At 53.5% G+C, this 17,001-nt stretch overlaps 8 protein-coding genes across 8 annotated transcripts, besides 5 other annotated features; 5 read left to right on the plus strand and 3 right to left on the minus strand.

Moving 5' to 3' along the window:
• The first annotated feature begins 276 nt into the window (after positions 1-276).
• Positions 277-415: a tandem repeat.
• Positions 416-595: 180 nt separating this feature from the next.
• Positions 596-641: a tandem repeat.
• Positions 642-900: 259 nt separating this feature from the next.
• EKO05_0010818 (uncharacterized protein) lies at positions 901-2,370 on the plus strand (the record flags this gene model as incomplete). The annotated part of the gene is made up of 1 exon (XM_038943611.2): positions 901-2,370. One exon carries the CDS (start codon positions 901-903, stop codon positions 2,368-2,370), a length of 1,470 nt encoding a protein of 489 aa, XP_038793758.2.
• A 446-nt stretch (positions 2,371-2,816) lies between these two features.
• On the plus strand, positions 2,817-4,234 carry EKO05_0010819 (uncharacterized protein; the record flags this gene model as incomplete). Its single annotated transcript, XM_038943619.1, has 2 exons — positions 2,817-3,848; positions 3,896-4,234. 2 exons carry the CDS (start codon positions 2,817-2,819, stop codon positions 4,232-4,234), a joined length of 1,371 nt encoding a protein of 456 aa, XP_038793759.1.
• Positions 4,235-5,085: 851 nt separating this feature from the next.
• Positions 5,086-5,562, minus strand: EKO05_0010820 (uncharacterized protein; the record flags this gene model as incomplete). The annotated part of the gene is made up of 1 exon (XM_059637852.1): positions 5,086-5,562. One exon carries the CDS (start codon positions 5,560-5,562, stop codon positions 5,086-5,088), a length of 477 nt encoding a protein of 158 aa, XP_059493835.1.
• Positions 5,563-6,808: 1,246 nt separating this feature from the next.
• Positions 6,809-9,702, minus strand: EKO05_0010821 (uncharacterized protein; the record flags this gene model as incomplete). The annotated part of the gene is made up of 5 exons (XM_038943674.1): positions 6,809-7,059; positions 7,109-8,626; positions 8,674-9,315; positions 9,362-9,502; positions 9,555-9,702. 5 exons carry the CDS (start codon positions 9,700-9,702, stop codon positions 6,809-6,811), a joined length of 2,700 nt encoding a protein of 899 aa, XP_038793760.1.
• Positions 9,703-10,148: 446 nt separating this feature from the next.
• Positions 10,149-10,172: a tandem repeat.
• Positions 10,173-10,674: 502 nt separating this feature from the next.
• Positions 10,675-10,711: a tandem repeat.
• A 26-nt stretch (positions 10,712-10,737) lies between these two features.
• EKO05_0010822 (translocase of the inner membrane) lies at positions 10,738-11,331 on the plus strand (the record flags this gene model as incomplete). Its single annotated transcript, XM_038943545.1, has 3 exons — positions 10,738-10,806; positions 10,858-10,893; positions 10,948-11,331. 3 exons carry the CDS (start codon positions 10,738-10,740, stop codon positions 11,329-11,331), a joined length of 489 nt encoding a protein of 162 aa, XP_038793761.1.
• Positions 11,332-13,364: 2,033 nt separating this feature from the next.
• On the plus strand, positions 13,365-13,886 carry EKO05_0010823 (uncharacterized protein; the record flags this gene model as incomplete). Its single annotated transcript, XM_059637853.1, has 1 exon — positions 13,365-13,886. The coding sequence occupies one exon, from the start codon at positions 13,365-13,367 to the stop codon at positions 13,884-13,886; it is 522 nt and encodes a 173-aa protein (XP_059493836.1).
• A 544-nt stretch (positions 13,887-14,430) lies between these two features.
• On the plus strand, positions 14,431-15,114 carry EKO05_0010824 (uncharacterized protein; the record flags this gene model as incomplete). The annotated part of the gene is made up of 1 exon (XM_038943538.2): positions 14,431-15,114. The coding sequence occupies one exon, from the start codon at positions 14,431-14,433 to the stop codon at positions 15,112-15,114; it is 684 nt and encodes a 227-aa protein (XP_038793762.2).
• Positions 15,115-15,465: 351 nt separating this feature from the next.
• On the minus strand, positions 15,466-16,374 carry EKO05_0010825 (uncharacterized protein; the record flags this gene model as incomplete). The annotated part of the gene is made up of 1 exon (XM_038947323.1): positions 15,466-16,374. The coding sequence occupies one exon, from the start codon at positions 16,372-16,374 to the stop codon at positions 15,466-15,468; it is 909 nt and encodes a 302-aa protein (XP_038793763.1).
• Positions 16,375-16,405: 31 nt separating this feature from the next.
• Positions 16,406-16,440: a tandem repeat.
• The last annotated feature ends 561 nt before the right edge of the window (positions 16,441-17,001 follow it).

Here is a 17,001-nt window from a genome sequence, read left to right on the forward strand (position 1 = left end):
ACGAGTATCCTGCGTGCGCTGGAAGACGAGGAGATGGCAGACCTCACGCCATGGAAGGGCTGCTGTCGAACAGAGGGGTTGCGTGCAGTGGGCAGGCAGTCGCAGAGAAACGAGGGCGTCGGCGGCTAGCACAAGGTTGAGGGCCGCGTCGCTGGGCGCATGCAACGAGCGAGGCCTGGGGCTTGGTGTGCGGCCAGGAGTGACGATCGATCGACCAACGTCACCGACAACCTCGCAGGCGTCCAGCAACACGAGAAGCAGCCGGCGAAGCAACCACAACCGCAACCGCAACAGCAACAGCAACAGCAACAGCAACAGCAACAGCAACAGCAACAGCAACAGCAACAGCAACAGCAACAGCAACAGCAACAGCAACAGCAACAGCAACAGCAACAGCAACAGCAACAGCAACAGCCAACCCGAGGAGCGCGAAGAATGATTGGACGTGTACAGCAAGGAGAGACGAGGAGAAACAAGACACCCAAGTCGCGGCGTGGGTCGAATGCTAGGTACTTCTAGCCTGCGCGAACTGACCTGCTAAACCAAACGCTGCGAGTGGTCGCTAATTTCCCGAGGCCTGGCCGGCCGCCCCTGACCACTGTCCCACTCTCCCACTGTCCCACTCTCCCTCTGTCCCACTGCACCACTGCACCACCAAACCACCGCCTTCCAGACCGCTTCAGCCTCGACGCCTTGGTGCCTCACCGTGCCGTGTTTGCATCGCTCCACTTGCTAACCATCCACTCGCTTCCTCGCCGTCTGCTGTGCATCTTGTCGTTGCGTGTCTGCCCGCTCCTCTGCTCCCTGCTTGCTCGTGTTTCGGTGCGGCAGGCACGTCCCAACTTCCACGTTCGCAGATCATCCTGATCATCATCCTCACCACCTCCAGCCCACATTTTGATGCTTTTTCGCCCCCTTCTCTCCAGAGCGTGCACTGCAGGCACACCGTCGTCACGTCGCGCTTTCACTGCCACCTCTATCCAACGCGCTTTCACTGCCACCTCTATCCAACGCGCTTTCACTGCCACCTCCATCCAACGCGCTTTCACTGCCACCTCCATCCAACGCGCTTCCACTGCCCCCTCCATCAAACGCGCACACTCCCTTGTCACTGCGCCTCCACGGGAAGAGCATTTCGACGTACCATGTCGATCCAACGGCTCTATCCAACTCGATGTCTACCACGCTGCAGAGGCGTCGTCTCCTATACTCATCTATCTGCCGCCAGGGCCTGTGAAACCTGAAAGTGCAGAGGCCGAAGAGCGTGTCCTCGCAGCCTTGCGTGCATCGAGTGCAGCCACCATCGTTCGCATCAACTATCGGGCATCTCCACAGCACCAGTACCCAACACCCTACCACGACGTTCTCTATGGCTACGACTGGATCCAGGGCAACCTGCTTCTCGACGCGTCTCAACAGCCCTATGCGGCGCGCCTTGGCGTCTGCGGCGAGCTGATGGGTGGCTCCATCGCCACCATGCTAGCCCTGACAGAGTGTCGAGTGGGCGAGACTCGTATCACGGCTGCTGCCGTGAACAATCCCCTTGTGGACTGGGTCTTCCCTGACGACCTACCTCGCACCAGCCCGTCAGAGCTGCCAGAGCCAGATTCGAACGAAGAAACCGCCTTCCCTGCTGACGACGACATGATGGCCTCGTTCAAAGCACTCCAAGTCGGCGAGCTGCCAAAGCCCAAACCAAAGCGAAAGCGCAGGCCGAATGCTGTACCTCTGACCTCGTGGCAAGCTTGCGCTGACAACGCCACGCTACCCACCTGGATGCTCTCTGCGATGCGCCATGTCTTGTTTCGGCGACAGGATGACATGTTTGATCGCTTCGCCTCTCCCGTCCACTTCTTCCGCTCACCGCATGCCCAGCTCGTCCTGTCACAAGTCGTGGATCCAGCGCTCGAGCAGCCCGACTACGCACTCGACGTGGAGACCCAGATGAGTCTGAGCCACTACGCCTCCTTCAACAGCAAAGCCCGGGAGCCGCTGGGTTCGCCCGAACTGACGAGATGTCGCTCGTATGCCCGTGTCTACCCACTAGCGGGTATCGGAAAGATCAGTCTCCCCGCATGGCACATCACAACTGGATCACAGAGCCCGCTCTACGATCAAGCAGCAGAGTTGTCAAAGGTGCTCAGACGGTCCATTGCTCGTCACAGCATGAAAGCTCAGACCGGCCGCTCAAGAGCACATGATGCGACGGAAAAGCAATATTACGATGAGTATGCGCAGGAGAGGGTCCATTTCGACTCGCGTTCAGATACAGGTCTTTGGTCTGAACAGCAACCCACTACACAACGACAGAAACATATCGAGGATGTGGGAGCCTGGATGAAACGACACTTGGCTCCCGAGTTCTCCTGAAAGAGTACAATGTGGCGGATTACAAGACATGCGCATCTTTACAAAGAGGGCCTCCTCGAGCTCACCTGCATGCGAACAGAGCCCGCCGTTACGAATTTGCCATGCCAGCGCTATGGGTCCTCTCGTTGGTGATTCACAGTGCCTCTGTTGCGAACAAGCAGAGCTTCACGTGTAGGTGAGCCGGATCTTTTACAAACGACACAGTAGCGAGGCAATCTTCAATCGCCACTAGCAATGCAACGACGTGCCAAACTTGATGTTTGTTGTCTTCCATGTTCCTGTGAGACATTGCTCGAAGATGAGTTGTTTCTCCCTTTGTACCCACCAGACTCTGCGCTTGCTACCTTTGGCTTGCAACTACCTTATAGTTGGTCTTATATCTCTACATCTTCGAGGAGTATTCTACAAATCTACAAGCATCAGCGTTGCCTCCAAAAGCCAGCATAATGCAAACCTACAATAACACCTCGAAGCGCAGAGTCTCCAAAGACCACAATTTGCCTTCCGCAATGTACCATCCACCGTCCCCTGGCGCGTCTGTTTCAGCCTCAGCTCGTCTCTCGGACCAACAGGCAGAGCAACCCAAGACCAAGCTACTCGCACAATTCCGCGCCGACTGGGACTTTCCACGAATGGTCGCCAGTCTACCGCCCGGATCAAAAACATACTTCACGTCCAGTCCCTACTTCGCCAAAGACGTCAAGTTTACCTTGCGGACGCTGAGGGCTTTTGAAAAGTTGGCTGAGCTGGTTCCCAAAGAGCAACGTGAGGCTAAATTGGAAGAGCTAGGTGGCATGTTGTGCGGTCGACACAAAGGTCACAAGAGGAAGGGGTGGCCCGAGGATAAGAAATGGCCAATTGGTGGCACTGATGAGCAGAAGGATGAGAACATGAGGTTAGACGTGAAGGAGCTGATTAAGGAGTTGGAGCCAACTTTCCAAGACAGTGAAGAGGATGACCGGACCGCTGATGACAAAACCACCGCACACGTCCGAAACGAGCCTTCGACGAACAAGACGCGTGCCGAGCTTTCAACTTCGAGCACCCGTGCGCCGTCCGATACAAATAAAGCACCACGACCACGCAGCCTGTCAGTGGTTGACGAAGAAAAAAGTAACGAAGATCGTCAGGCACTCCTCACAGCGATCTCGGATAACTGGCCCTCATGGTCGATCGCCAAATACCTGCCCAAACATGCTGTTCCCCTTGGGAGGCCTGTCGCCGACTGGCCATTCGGTCTGCTTCAGGCAGTGCTTGAGTTGTCCCGTGCTACCGCTGGTCGAGATAAGGAAGTCCGGGATAGGCTGGCAGAGGAGTTTCGGTCCAAAAAGAAGAGATTTTCACATCAAACGTCTTTGGACAGCATCAAGGCTGTGCGCAACTCATTCAATGGGAAAGGCAAGATGGCGCGAACAGAGTCGTCGGGTGACGAGCAGGCAGACAATACCAATGTAGTCGCAGGCCCATCAACTGAACAAGTAAGCACTCAAGACTGTACTGAACTGCACATGGCTAACAGCATAAGACTGCACCTTCTCAGACCGAACCTGCAGTGAAGCCAAGCACCTCATCCACAGCCAAGGCTACAACAGAGCTCCGCAGCGCACCCACCGCCGAACCTCCCACACAGCCAACGCACAAGCGACCGGACGATCAAGACAGCACATCCGAGCCCCCTCCCAAGCGCGCAAAACACGCTGCAGAAGAGCGAAACGCGCCTGCCCCCGCGAGCCCAACTCAAGACCCAGTATCGCCTTCAGTCGCTGGATCGGAACCTACTCGCTCTCGCCGCTACTTATCTGGACAGATAAATAAGCAGATTATAGTTGCAGAGTTTAATAAGGTTTGTGCTAAGTTAGATTAGTTAATTAGACTTATACGTTGTAATGCTAGACTGTAGTTTTAGATACTGCTGCAGTAGATATAAAGGTGTAGTTTTATAAATAAGCTATTAGAACATACATTTCTTACTTTTAGTTAGTAACTGCTGTGTCTTTAATGTCTTAAGCTACAGATACAACACAGCTCATTGCAGCCAAAGCTGAAGTGTCGCATTGAAGGTGCGAAACGCGTCATGGGGCAGCATGTCGACGGTAGAGCGAAAGCAAGACAGGGACAGGAAAGACGAGACCACTACCCAACACACGGAGAGTATTGTGAACCAACGAGAAGACGAGAAGACGCGCAACACCGTACACGGTGGGAAACGACGTGCTTTGAATTCTTTCTGCCATCTTGCTTGTCTCGTTTCTTTGCAGACGGTTCGCGTGTTGGCGTCCCACCCACCCCGCTTCTACCAATCTCCCTCTGCAACGTGTGTCTCTCTCCTTGAGACGATGGAAGTAGAAAGAAAAAAAATTAAAGTTCAGTCCAAAGTTATGCATTGATGGAGTGGTTAACTATTAGATCAGAGCACTGTGTACACGCCTGTTACCATTCACCCCAGAGAGCCCTCCAAGCACGTCTCGGGAATTAACACGCTGGGGACGTCGCTGGGATGATCCTGCGCGGAGAGTCAAGTCTCTACCGAGTTAGCAGGCCCAGCAGTCAAAGAGGGGGTCTCCAGCTCAGGCTCGAAACAACCATCGCTTTCAGGAAGGTATATCGAACAAGTCCTCGCAGATGGCGAGGCTCTTCACGCGCTTTCGTGAGGTGCTTCGCGTGGCTTCTTGCGCAACGCTCGCTTTTTGTGGCGCGGTTGGCTTCGTTGCCCGGCTACCGTGCTGGTCTGTTGATGTGGTTGATGTGGTTGATGTAACTCGACTCCTTGATGTGGACCTGATGGGCTTCTTGCGACCAGTCCGCGCACGCTGTTTGCGACGAGGAACCCGGTGTTTTGCGCTGCGCAGGGAAACTCTGGCGCTCCGAGCGGGGCAAGTTCATCAGGGTGGAAGGAGATGCCGGGAAGGTTGGGAGGATCGGACTCGGCTGGAGGTTTGGGCAGCGAAGATCCGCCAAGGGGATGGCGGTTTCGTGGCTTGACATAGAGTCAACGGGTTTCATCCAAGGCATGCGATGAGCCGTCACACGCACGTTAGTCTCGTGCGGCAACTGCTGATCTTGGTATGCGCCAAGCCTGTGGTGTGGTCGGAGACGATGGGGAAGATGCAGTGGACGATGCAGTGGAAGGCTCGATGTCAAGCGCTTTCCGAATCCCTCGCAAGTATGATCAATATCTCCATCCCACCGCATCTATCGCCAGATCATCGCTGATTCCGCGCTCGAGAAGAACCATCCCCAACGTATATCCCGGACTACGAGGACCTGTACTCCGACACACATTCGCTTGGAAAACGCAGCACTCTCTCACCTATCCGCTTCGCAACACACTGAGAGCTTAATGAGAACATGGTACGAGCATCTGCTCTCTAGTCATCTGAGTGAAGCCTGTAACAATGCGAGCCCTGTTTTTCGCCAGCCGAACAATCTGCTCGGACGACGTCGGCCAGACCTCTGCACCTGCAACGAGCGCGCCCTGCAAAGAAGCGCAATCCACACCTACCAAGTCACGCAGCGTCTGTTGAAAGCCCGCGAAGCAGGCTAGCACCCAGCGGCTGTCCATCGTAATCCAGCAAGGGGGCAAAGGCTATCCTCGACTGTGCCACAGCTACCAAGCTTGGCTTGGGAGGAGCCGGTAGTGCTCTCTTGGAGCGCGCGACGGATGTAGAGACACTGCTCTCGGCGCTTTGGCTGGAGAAGCTGGGGGCGTCTGGTTCTGAGGAGCAGGAAGAGGAGGGGCTGTTGCGTAAGATTGGGCAACATGACCCTAACGTCAGGCTTTACAACGTAGCCAATGTTTGTGGGTTAGGTATTGCCTCATGCCAGATGGAAGGACCCGGATCAAGCTATTTGTGTCTTCGCTGTCATCTTCATTCTGCAGAATTCGACCTCTCGTCCTCCTGGGGCCCGTAGATGCAGAAACTGTTTTTGCAGGTCTTCGGCTTTCTGCGCTTGTGGTGATCACTTACCGTACCCTGCTTCCACCACTTTCGTCCAAAAAGCATCACGTTCGCCTACGCTCAGTCTGAGTTTCTGTATAGTTTCTTGGCGCGCTTTTAGCACGGAACATGTATAGGTGATGAGTGAGTGTTTGGTGGAGCTTGGGTTGAATAGTGAAGAGCACATCACGCGGGAGAAGAGATGATTGTCAATCTGGAGTTGGATCTGTGGAAGCTATGCAAGAGTTCGGTAGCTATCGTACTGATCAAACCAGAAAGTGTGCAATGCGTGGTTTGCGAGCAAGTGCGCTGAGTGCGTTGCACGGGCCAGCTTCGGAACAGATATCCACGACATCAAAGTTCCAGAGCCGTACTCTCTTACATTACGAAATGCTGTGTGTTTTGTGGAGCAAGGATAGCAGTCAGTGCTTCTGCAAAGACGCAAAGTGAGGCCACAAACGATGTACTCTTGTACACTTGTACGTCGCAGAGTAAATGGCTCAGCGTATAGGCAGACCGTTTCCGCTGACGCCGTCCATCTCATCTGCTGGTGCAGTAGATACGGATGGGCGCTGATAGTTGGAAAAGCTACCCCCAGCTGGCATGGACCCGTGGTTTGCCTCGAACTGCTGCAGATGGTCACTAAAGCATTGCAGGCCTTCGAGAAGCGCCTTCTTCTTCGCGACAAGGGCGTTTCGACGAGCCAGACGCTCAGCTGACTCGGCCAGTAAGCGCTGGGCATTGTAGGGGCCTGCGAAGCGTTAGTGTGAAGCAGTAACGATGGTGTAGAAGCAACCCACCCTCATGCTCGTCGTAGATGCCAAGCTCGTCCTGCAGCTGGTCGCGCAGCTTCTCACGAAGCTGTTTGAAGAACTTGGACTCGATGCGCATGGTGACGGAATCGTGAAAGCGGCGGGCTGCGATCATGTAGTAGGTTGAAATATCGGCGACCAGATCAACCTCGTGTGTGTATGGCTCCTCTTTGATAAGCGCCATCTTCCTGTCATCCTTGCGGATCTTCTCTTTATCCGCTGGTGTGTATGTTTTCTCATAGTGGGCTTCGGCTTCGTTGACGAAGACTTTGAAGCGCGCGTCAGCGCGTGCTTGCCTGTACCGATCCATGACGGCGGCTTTGTCCTTCTTGAAGATATCTTTGTGGAAGATGTGAGGACCATCTCGCTCGTCAATCAGGCTCTCAGCTGCCATGGTTGTCCGCTGCTCATGGATGTTGCTGTCCAAAAGGCTCTCGACAATGGCGAGCGATTTGGCGTAGAGCCCGGAACCCTTCCATGCACTGAAATGTCGGTCGAAAAGAACTTTTACGCGCAGCTTCAGTTGGTGCTCGAGCTCTTTGAAGAATTCGCTGACAACGCGAGGCCAATGCGCGAGGGCAGACAACATCATATCCTCGCGGACTTTTGGGTTCATCTGCCCCGGGACCCTGCTCTTCGAGTGCTGGGAGATGTGTCGAGTAACATCATCCAATTTGAACTGCTTCCTCAGTCTTGTCATGTCGTTGGATCGGTTGGATGGTGATGCGTTGGGGAACAGCTGACGCGAAGTTCTGCTTGCGGGCGCCCTCGGAGTTCGAGATGGCAATGGAGTATGCGCTGGAGTTTGCAGCTCACGCTTGGGTCGTGCGTCGTGTTTTCGCTTCTTACTGGGTGTTTCTGGGAGATCCGATGTCTCCACATCGTCATCCGAATCGAGAACAATGCATTCGTCTGCGGAACGGCCTAGGAGCGTAGTGAGGAAAAGGCCCTCATCCAGCTTGCCGCGTATTGACATGGTAGGCTTGAGCTCCAGCATCATGTCCCAGAACGTCTGCTGAATCTCCTCCCAAGCATTGCTCCATGTCATGGAGCCGTGGTCACCTGCCATCTCGCTGCGCATCTCGTTGGCAAAAGCTTGCACTATGTCAGCGACTGTGCGAGCCGCAGTATGTAGCGGCGTGTCCGGAATACGACTCAGCTCGTCCTCCACCGTTGCGAGACGAGCCTCGATCTGACGACGTATGACCGGGAGCTTAGACAGCACGCGGTTGCCAAGTTCGGTCGAGAGGTACTGTTGCATGTTGACAGTGCCAAAGCGTGATTGGTATGGTTGCAAGTCGGTCGACCAAGGCGCGACTGTCGCGAAGAACTCTCGCTCCAGTCTGCGGGCATCCTGGTGCGTCAGGCCTTGTTGGATCTCATCAGAGTCCAGGTTCTTCACCACAAAGTATCTGTGACCGAGCTGGAAGCGGCGGTTCTCCAGCACGCTTGCCAGATCGCCGGAGGAGGAGCCCTGAGGGAGCCGATCCGGTTTCGTGAGTACGCCTGAAAAGTTAGTTGCATTGTTCGTGTAAACTGTTTGTGTGTCTTACCCATGCATCTATCGGTGACTTTGAGCTTCCTTGCTAGCCCAGCGGCAATCGAGTTTGCAATGTCGTTTTCCAATGCGCAGGTAACAAGAACCAGCGCTTCCGGGTCCTTGATGAACTTGGTAACGAGTCTCTCAACCAGTGGAACAGTGAATTCTTCCTCCTCGGTCTCGGCCTGGCCGATCATGCCGGGCAGGTCGTAGAAACTCAACGGCGGTAGACCGGGCTTCGAGACTGCAATGCAGACGATGTTGGGGCTGAAGAGCGTCTTGTGGATACCGCGATCGTCGAAAGTAGGATCAAGAAACGACCCTGGGTTCTGGAAAGGGCTCAGAGTGGCGCGTTGCGCACAACGGATCAAGTGCTCAAGACGTCCTGGGTCGTCGGTCTGGGCAAACGCTGTCCGTGCCGGTGTGGCAGTTGGTATCCAACCTGGGAACTCTATGTCCTGGCCATCTTGACACGGGTCCATAAGAATGTCATACTGCCGCAGCAAGTGGATCTCGGCATGCCAGCCGCTATGCGGATCAGCTGCAGGCTGCAGCTCAATGAACAACGGGGTACGTGTGCAGGTACCCGTGTCTCGTGGAGTTTTGATACCGGAGATTGCTTCGATGACTGACGATTTACCAGTAGATTGTTGTCCTTTGCTTTGTTAGTGTGTGTTCATCAAATTCAATGCCATATGTACCTAGGACAATGCACTTGGGTAGCGAGATCTCTTGCTTGTCCAACCCGAGCTGCTCAAGCTTGCCGACGATCCTAAGAGCCTCAATCACGTTGGCCCCAAGTGGTCCAACCTCATCAGAGACGGACGCATCTTGCATAGGCTCTGGACACGGGTTAGTCCACTCACTGTGGCTGAGTGTTACGAATTAGCTCACCTCGTTCAAGAACTTGTGCAGGCTGTGCGAGGTCGCCGTCGACGGACTTATCAGCGAGAGGGGTGTCTGTGAGGGTACCGTCATCGCTAGTCAGTGATGGTGTCTTGGTGAAAGCGTCACGACCTCGACGCTGCGTCGGGCCTGCCATGTTGAGAGTGCCTGATGAATTGTCCAAAGTTGAGGCGATTGTGTGGATAGCAGTCGTGGGGAGCAGGCTACTGGGAGGGCTACCTTTATGAGGTGGCAGGGTCGCGCCAAGTCTAGGCCAAAGCAAAAGGTGACGGTGATTTTTTGAGCCACGCAAAGGTGAAGTGAAGGTGAGCTGGCAGACGGTTATTTAAACGCAGTTTGCTGGACGTGGCTGAATTTGGTGTAGCGTTTTCAGAGCCAAGTTCATGCGGGCACGAAGACGTGACAAGTGGGAGAGTTGTTGGTGTGCTGCTATAGAGTGCGCAGAATATAGTTGCGGCATGACGGGCAACGATGCAGGTATTTTCCGGCGGCAGTTTCAATTTTGGACAGTAGGAAGTGCAGAGTACGGGACAGGACAGTGATATGGAGGCAGTGGAATGGCTTTGCGCTATAGTGTTGACCGTGGTGATGGAGGTGGTGGCGGTGAAGTAAAAGTAGCGCACGCCCCTACCTCATCGATACCCTCATCGATACCCTCATCGATACCCTCATCGATACCTGACACACACATCCAACACCACTTTTGTGACTACACACTCTCCACCAGGTCTTGTGCACCCGTCCACGGCATCGCGGCTGGAAGCACGTGCACATGGTTGCTGGTTGCCATGTGCTGGAGGGCAGGGTGTATGGTGCAGGCTCACTGGGAGTGTATGGTGCAGGCTGACTGGGAGTGCATGCTAGACCTTCGTCCAGGTGAAGTCCAGCTGCGCATCGGTGGCACAGGCACATGTGAGCGTGTTCATCGATCATGTGAATGTGAATGTGAATGTGGTCATGGATGGTCGTCGAATGCGAGGGAAGTCGCGACCGGTGCCGCTGCCGAGGTTTATCCGGGATAGCGCAAGCGCAAGGGTTGGGAGAAAAGATTGGAGCGCATCATCGTCACTCTCCGTCTCACCGTCGTCCAGCATCACGCCCGCCGCCATCTCGTCTCGTCTCGTCGCGTATCGTCGCCGTCGCCGCCTCTCCCGCCAGATCATACCGCACAATGGATCACTCCCGCGATCCCTGTCCCTGGGTCATCCTGAATGACTTTGGTGGTGCTTTTGCCATGGGTGTATGCATACACGCGCACCTCCACGGTATGCATCAGCTAACGTAGCTCCAGGCTGTCGGTGGAGCCGTCTGGCACGGCGTAAAAGGTGTACGTACAAGCAGCATCAGCGCCCAGCCACTGTGCTGACCCAAGGTCCTATAGTTCCGTAACTCCCCCTATGGTGAGCGACGTATCGGTGCCATCACAGCCATCAAGGCGCGTGCACCCGTGCTCGGCGGCAACTTCGGTGTCTGGGGAGGCCTTTTCAACACATACGACTGCGCAGTCAAGGGACTGCGAAAGAAGGAGGACCCGTGGAACGCCATCATCGCAGGATTCTTCACCGGCGGTTCGCTCGCGGTACGAGGAGGCTACAAGTCGATGCGCAACGGCGCGATATCCTGTGCCATCCTTCTGGCCGTCATTGAAGGTGTTTCCATTGGCTTCAACCGCATGATGGCCGACAACACCAAGCTCGAGGCGCCCCCGCCACCTCCCACAGACGCCGGCGCATCGCCAAGCGGCGGCCTTGCTCTGCCTGCGTAAACTTCCTTTCTCAACATTATGTCCCAAAAGTGGGAGTTCTATAATTCCAAAGACGTTCAGCATGGGTTCCGGATGAGGGGATGTTATTTGGATGGTTTGCATATACCGTGGGCCGGATTCGGTAGCGGTCGGCGTTCGCACTCTCCTCAGCTTCTGTGCTATACCTTGTATCATACACCGACACGATTTGTACAACTAGCGGCGGCGTCTCGAGAAGAGACATGAGCTCATGGAAAGCTATTCAACACCGCGACGTTCTCCTGTTCACCAAGCTGTGCTTGCAGTCATCTCTGTAGACGTGTTGGTCCAACTCACACAACCAGACCACTCTATTTATTTCACTCGACCAAACAGCGCTCTGCATACCACGACACGCGTAGAGCAACCAGTGTGGAGGGGCCGCGAATCGCAGCAAGTATCGTAGAACACGAGTGGTTGACTGTCTTGGGGCGTGCCATACCTCATCAGAAATCCCAATCAACATACATAGCATTGCCGGTCGGCAAGAGCTTCTGAGCACTACGCGCATTCAAAACTCAGATTGCGAGACTGTCTTGATTATTTGATGTGCAGGCACGTGATGAATTTTGGAGTAATGAAGAAGAACCGCATTCCTTTGGTCTGACCTTGGCGTGTAAGACACTTTCGCCAACCTACGACTGCTGGTTTGACCGGAAGAACGCGTGCGATTTCAGCCTCGCAGCCATTGGCTCGTTTTGGCCCCCATGTCACCGGCGATGTAGCTGTGGCCTCCACCGTATCACACGGCTAAGATGCCAGGGGCGAAACACCTACACACGACGGGGCTACATCCTCGCCTGCAGAGGTTGGCCATCTGAGCGGGTCAAAGAAGACTGCTCAAGTTTTCGTTCAAGTCCCTAGCGACGATGGTGAAAAGCCAGGGATATCTGAACAGCATGCTTACAGTCGCTGTATACACCCCTTTCTTCTGGCTGGATTGGCAGCCATGTTCGCGGCTTGTTCGGTGACCGTTGGTCTCTTGTATCACTTTTCTCAAGCCAATGATGGCTTGACGATAGATAAGGAAACTCGGAGGCATGCGTGGATTTACGGGCCAACCGCCGGTAAGTGAGACGAAATTTTCTCATCCAATTACTACCAAACGGCTGATGGAAACACACAGTTATCATCTTGATGCGTGTAGTGTGGCGCGTCCTCGACTTGAAAGTCAGACAGTTAATGCCCTGGCATGTGCTAGCCAACGGACCCGCAGCAGCTGACAAGACTGTTATGCTCGAGTACATGTCTCGCACGATACTCGGCAATGCCTAGCTTTCGATCAAGAATCAGCATTGGGCTGTCACAGGCACTATTCTCGGAAACCCAATCTGCCTCTTGATGATAGTCTTCGCAACGGGCCTTTTCGCTCTCGAAAGCATGTTAGTCTCACATCAGGGCGTACAATTCACCCGAAATTGATTCAATGGGAGCTCCTACAACTAAATTACAGTCGGAGCCCGCCCAGAACTCCTCAATTTTGCGATTTAGGGTCAAAATCTCTCAAATCCTCAGGGTACAGCAGATGACACAATTGTTCTGTTGTTCGACCTGTCACGACTCAGCCCAAAGACTCCAACTACGAGGCATACGTGGACGGCTTGAGTGTATCGATCGGTTGCGAAGTACTGGATATCAATGACGCAACGAAAACCTGCTTGCCATGGTGAAGTCTCAAAGCACCATATTATTTGTTTAATGTCAGCACGTCGGACTGCGAACTGCTGAATGTACCCATCGCATCGGGCTCTGATGGCATGGTCAGATCTCAGAACACGACGCAGTCGTACCCTGCCAACATAGCTCCATATATGTGTAACAGCGGCATGGACTACAGTTCACCTCGGAATCACAGCCAGCGTGTTTACAGCCAAAACGCAGCCGATCTCACGGCATATCGCCAAAACCTCAACAAGCCATTGGATAGCAGAATCTTCATCAGCGTGATCGATTTTCATTTCCCACCGAGCGAAGAATCCGAGAAACCAGGGAGTTGGATCCACAATTTGACAACAATGCTGTGCAAACCTACCTATTCGATGAACAACTACCGCATGGAATATTTACAGAACTCCACAAGCTCTGTAATCGATCTGATCAACAAAACTAGCGACATTCTGCCCGATCTCTACCCCGGCGACCTCAGTAGGGGAGTGAACAACGTCTTCAACGACTACGAGAATCTATATCTTGGAATGGGTGGGACAGACTCTGTGTTCTCCGAAGCGGTACCGCCCTTCTTCCAGATCATCGAGAACCTCAATGGCGGTGAGAAGGCCAACTTTACCCTCAAAAACCTACTAGAGCCGAACGTATTCAAGTCGAGCGTGCAGTCGCTCGTTGTTGAAACGGCAGTTCAACTCTTATACATGAACATCATGGCAGAGATGTCGAACTTCGAAACCGATCTCTTCCAAGGTACTTCGATCTATTTCGAGAACCGCCTGCATATGGAAGCCATTCTTAATGGTTTCTTGTGCTCATCTTCCTCGTGCCAACAAAAGTCAAGGCCAAAGGAGCAATCGGATCCACTTTGATTGTAGTAGACACGTTGAAGGCAAACCCCAAGCTGGTGGAGGATTTTTGGGATCAACCATCCAGCGTCACCCTACAGTCCCAGAAGTATCTAAGCTACGGATCCTCTGGAAGCAACGCGATAGCAATCGACTCGGTCGCAGCTGAGAAACCTACTGTACAATCGAGAACTCCAGCTACGGGAAACCAGGAAACGCCGATTTCGCACTGGTGGTATCCCGCTAGTGCTCGCTTCTGGTTCACGACGGTAGTTGTCTTGCTCGCTCTCGCTATTACTGGGATACTGGGGGGTATACAACATCTGTCTGACCACGGAAATGGATTTGTAGAGGTTCGCTCGCTCAATATTGGCACGACTGTACTGGCATAATACGTCCCAGCCGCTATCACACTATGCATCAGCTTAATGTTTGGTAGTGTGAAGCAGGTAGTCGCCGCCGCAATTCCACTACCACGTCACCGCGACCGGACGAGAAAACAGTGCAACGGCTGAAGAACATAACAACCGGCAGAGACAGAACGACATTTCAATTTGCCCCGAACAGCATGTCACTCTCATTGAACAATCCCAATGGCTCCTCATCGGACCCCTGGCAACAAACTGACGACGTAAACCGATTCACGCGAGCCCTCTCATTCATCGCCCAGAAAGAAGAAAATCTCACACTTCGAGACCTCGTTGATGCGGACGGGATCGCCAACCTGCAGAAGACGGCTCAGAAGCCTTATGGGAGATACATAGCACAAGCCTTCTCAAGCAACATGCGCATTGACGTCGACAAAGCAACTCCCAACACCACCCTGACAGACGCCCCATGGACACCACCGTCTTCCAACTCCACCCCAAAACGGAACTTCCGTCTAGCAACATCGGCGTCGCAACCAAATACGCCAAAGCCCCGCGATGCACCGCTCCCAACCTTACCCGCCACCTTGACGCAGACCGGCGCAGGAGCGCATACCAGGATGGTACGAAACAGAGGTCCGAAAATCACGTCACAAGTCATGTTAGGCTTCATGGCCGCCGATGCGATTCTGACAAAGCTACTGCTGCGCACGAAGGAACTGCTACCACACGAATCATACTCCATTGCGGGGCGCGCAATATCGGTAGCGAACGGGAATGTATTGGTATCTGCGGTTATGTACGCACCCACCCCGGATCTTTACGGCTACGATCAAAATCACGTCATATACAAGCGAGAGGTTCCAACTGGCTACTATAGTTGATTAACAGTGAAAGTGACAGGTTGGGTGACAGATTAGGAGAGCATGCAGGGCAAAACGTGACAACCACAGAAAACCAGCCAGTTATCTACCAGCCCGCGCTTATAGTCTGTGTTGATGAATCAACGTTCCAGATTTGGTGTGGGTGCGTACATATCGCCAGGCATTATACTGCAAAAGCGTGGTGCTGGCAGGATAACGCCGGGAAAGAGAAGAGGTATAGACTAGGTTGGGGGAAGGACGGGCAGGGGAAAGAGCGCTATGGCATTTGTGTTGAAGGGTAACTGATTACTGTCTACTGGCAAACCAATGCGAGAACATCCAGTGAGCTTCGTGTATTCCCATCTCGCTCTGTTATCCTTGATTCCTCTTCTTGCAGAACGCACAGCTCGCGCAATGTCTTTCCCGAATATACACAGTTGTATCTGATGGCCAAGAGAAGGACCTATGTTGCTGTTGAGGGACGTTCGGAACCAGTGTTGCTTGGCCAGAATCGCCATCCACTCGCTCGTCCCCGCTGTTCTTTGATGGCATGGAATCCTGCGGTGCTGCATGAGGTTCCTCAATAGAATGCGTGCTAGGCGATGATAGCTGCTGGAGTTGCCCCATCGAAGTGAGCGTCGACGTCGCGGGTGCGATCGTGATGATCGGAATAGCATAACGCGCCAAATCTCCCTCCATCAAACTTGAAGAATGCGACGTCATAACCGGCGTCTGCGGCGTAGTCACCACCGGCATTGCAAATGAAGGCGAAGAGGGTGTCTCAGGCGTCAGATTCCTCCCCCTCGTGACATCAGCCCAACTCACACCATCGACCTGGCTCGTTTTATGCTCAACCACAGGCCCGTCATCCACATATGTCTCATCCTCATCTTCCCAGCTCTCCAGCGGCTCGTCTTCTTCCTCCCACTCATCATCTTCGTATTCGTCGTCACGCGTATCTGCCGATCCGCCGTTGCGCTTCCTACGCGTCTCGCGCCTCGCTACTATCGACTGTTTCGCATTGTACCGCTCGACATTGATGACTGTACTATCGACTCTCATGCCGTCTGTGCGGTGGAGCGCCGAGACTGCAACGTCTGCGGTTGGGAGCGCGATCATGAGGGTGGTGATTCTGGCAGCTGGGTACAGGTTTTTGATTTCCAGTGGATTGTATTGCGTGTAGAGGCTCGCGACGCTGGAGGCTGATTCTTGGGGGACGTTTTTGACGAAGACTAGCTGAGCTGCATGGAACTTATGTAGTGTCATCCTATGATAAGACATCTTGTGGCGTGGGTGGTGATGTTCAGTTGATGATGTGGAGGAGGAGTGTCGATGTGTTGTGGATGTTTGAAATAGATTTGGCTACCTTGAGAATACTACAGTGAATGAAGATTCTACAAGTGATGGTACGTCACTGGCGGATTGTGGAGGTGAAAGGATGTGGGATAAGGCAAATAGGTTCTGACGCATGCACCCGTCAGTCCGCTCAACCGACGCTGCAATTTGTCCAGGACATCTGTGTAAGGAACGACTCTGCCAAGATGTTCTTTCTCTTGATGTACAACAATTGGCAAGTACGTATGGACGCATAGAAAAGGGCGATCTCTCAACGGAAACTTCAGCACTTGATCATACTTAAATCAGATTGCAAGCCAGGCCATCAATCGCTGTAGATGGTAATGACATCGTCAAAAGCTTGATCTAGAATACCCTTGCCCAGACCCAAAAATCCCGTATTGTCAGCCGTGACCTTTGGTTTCGAGGCAAAGATTAGACCATCGGTGTGCTTCTTCAGGGTTTTGAGGTCCCGCAGTACGATGGATGCAGTGAGTGTCTTTTTAAACCGAGGGTACTGCACATCGTCAGCGAATATAGCTCAATGCTCTACACTTATTGAATCATACCTTT

This window comes from Ascochyta rabiei, chromosome 20, assembly GCF_004011695.2.
Source record: "Ascochyta rabiei chromosome 20, complete sequence".
Classification (NCBI taxonomy): Eukaryota; Fungi; Ascomycota; class Dothideomycetes; order Pleosporales; family Didymellaceae; genus Ascochyta; species Ascochyta rabiei.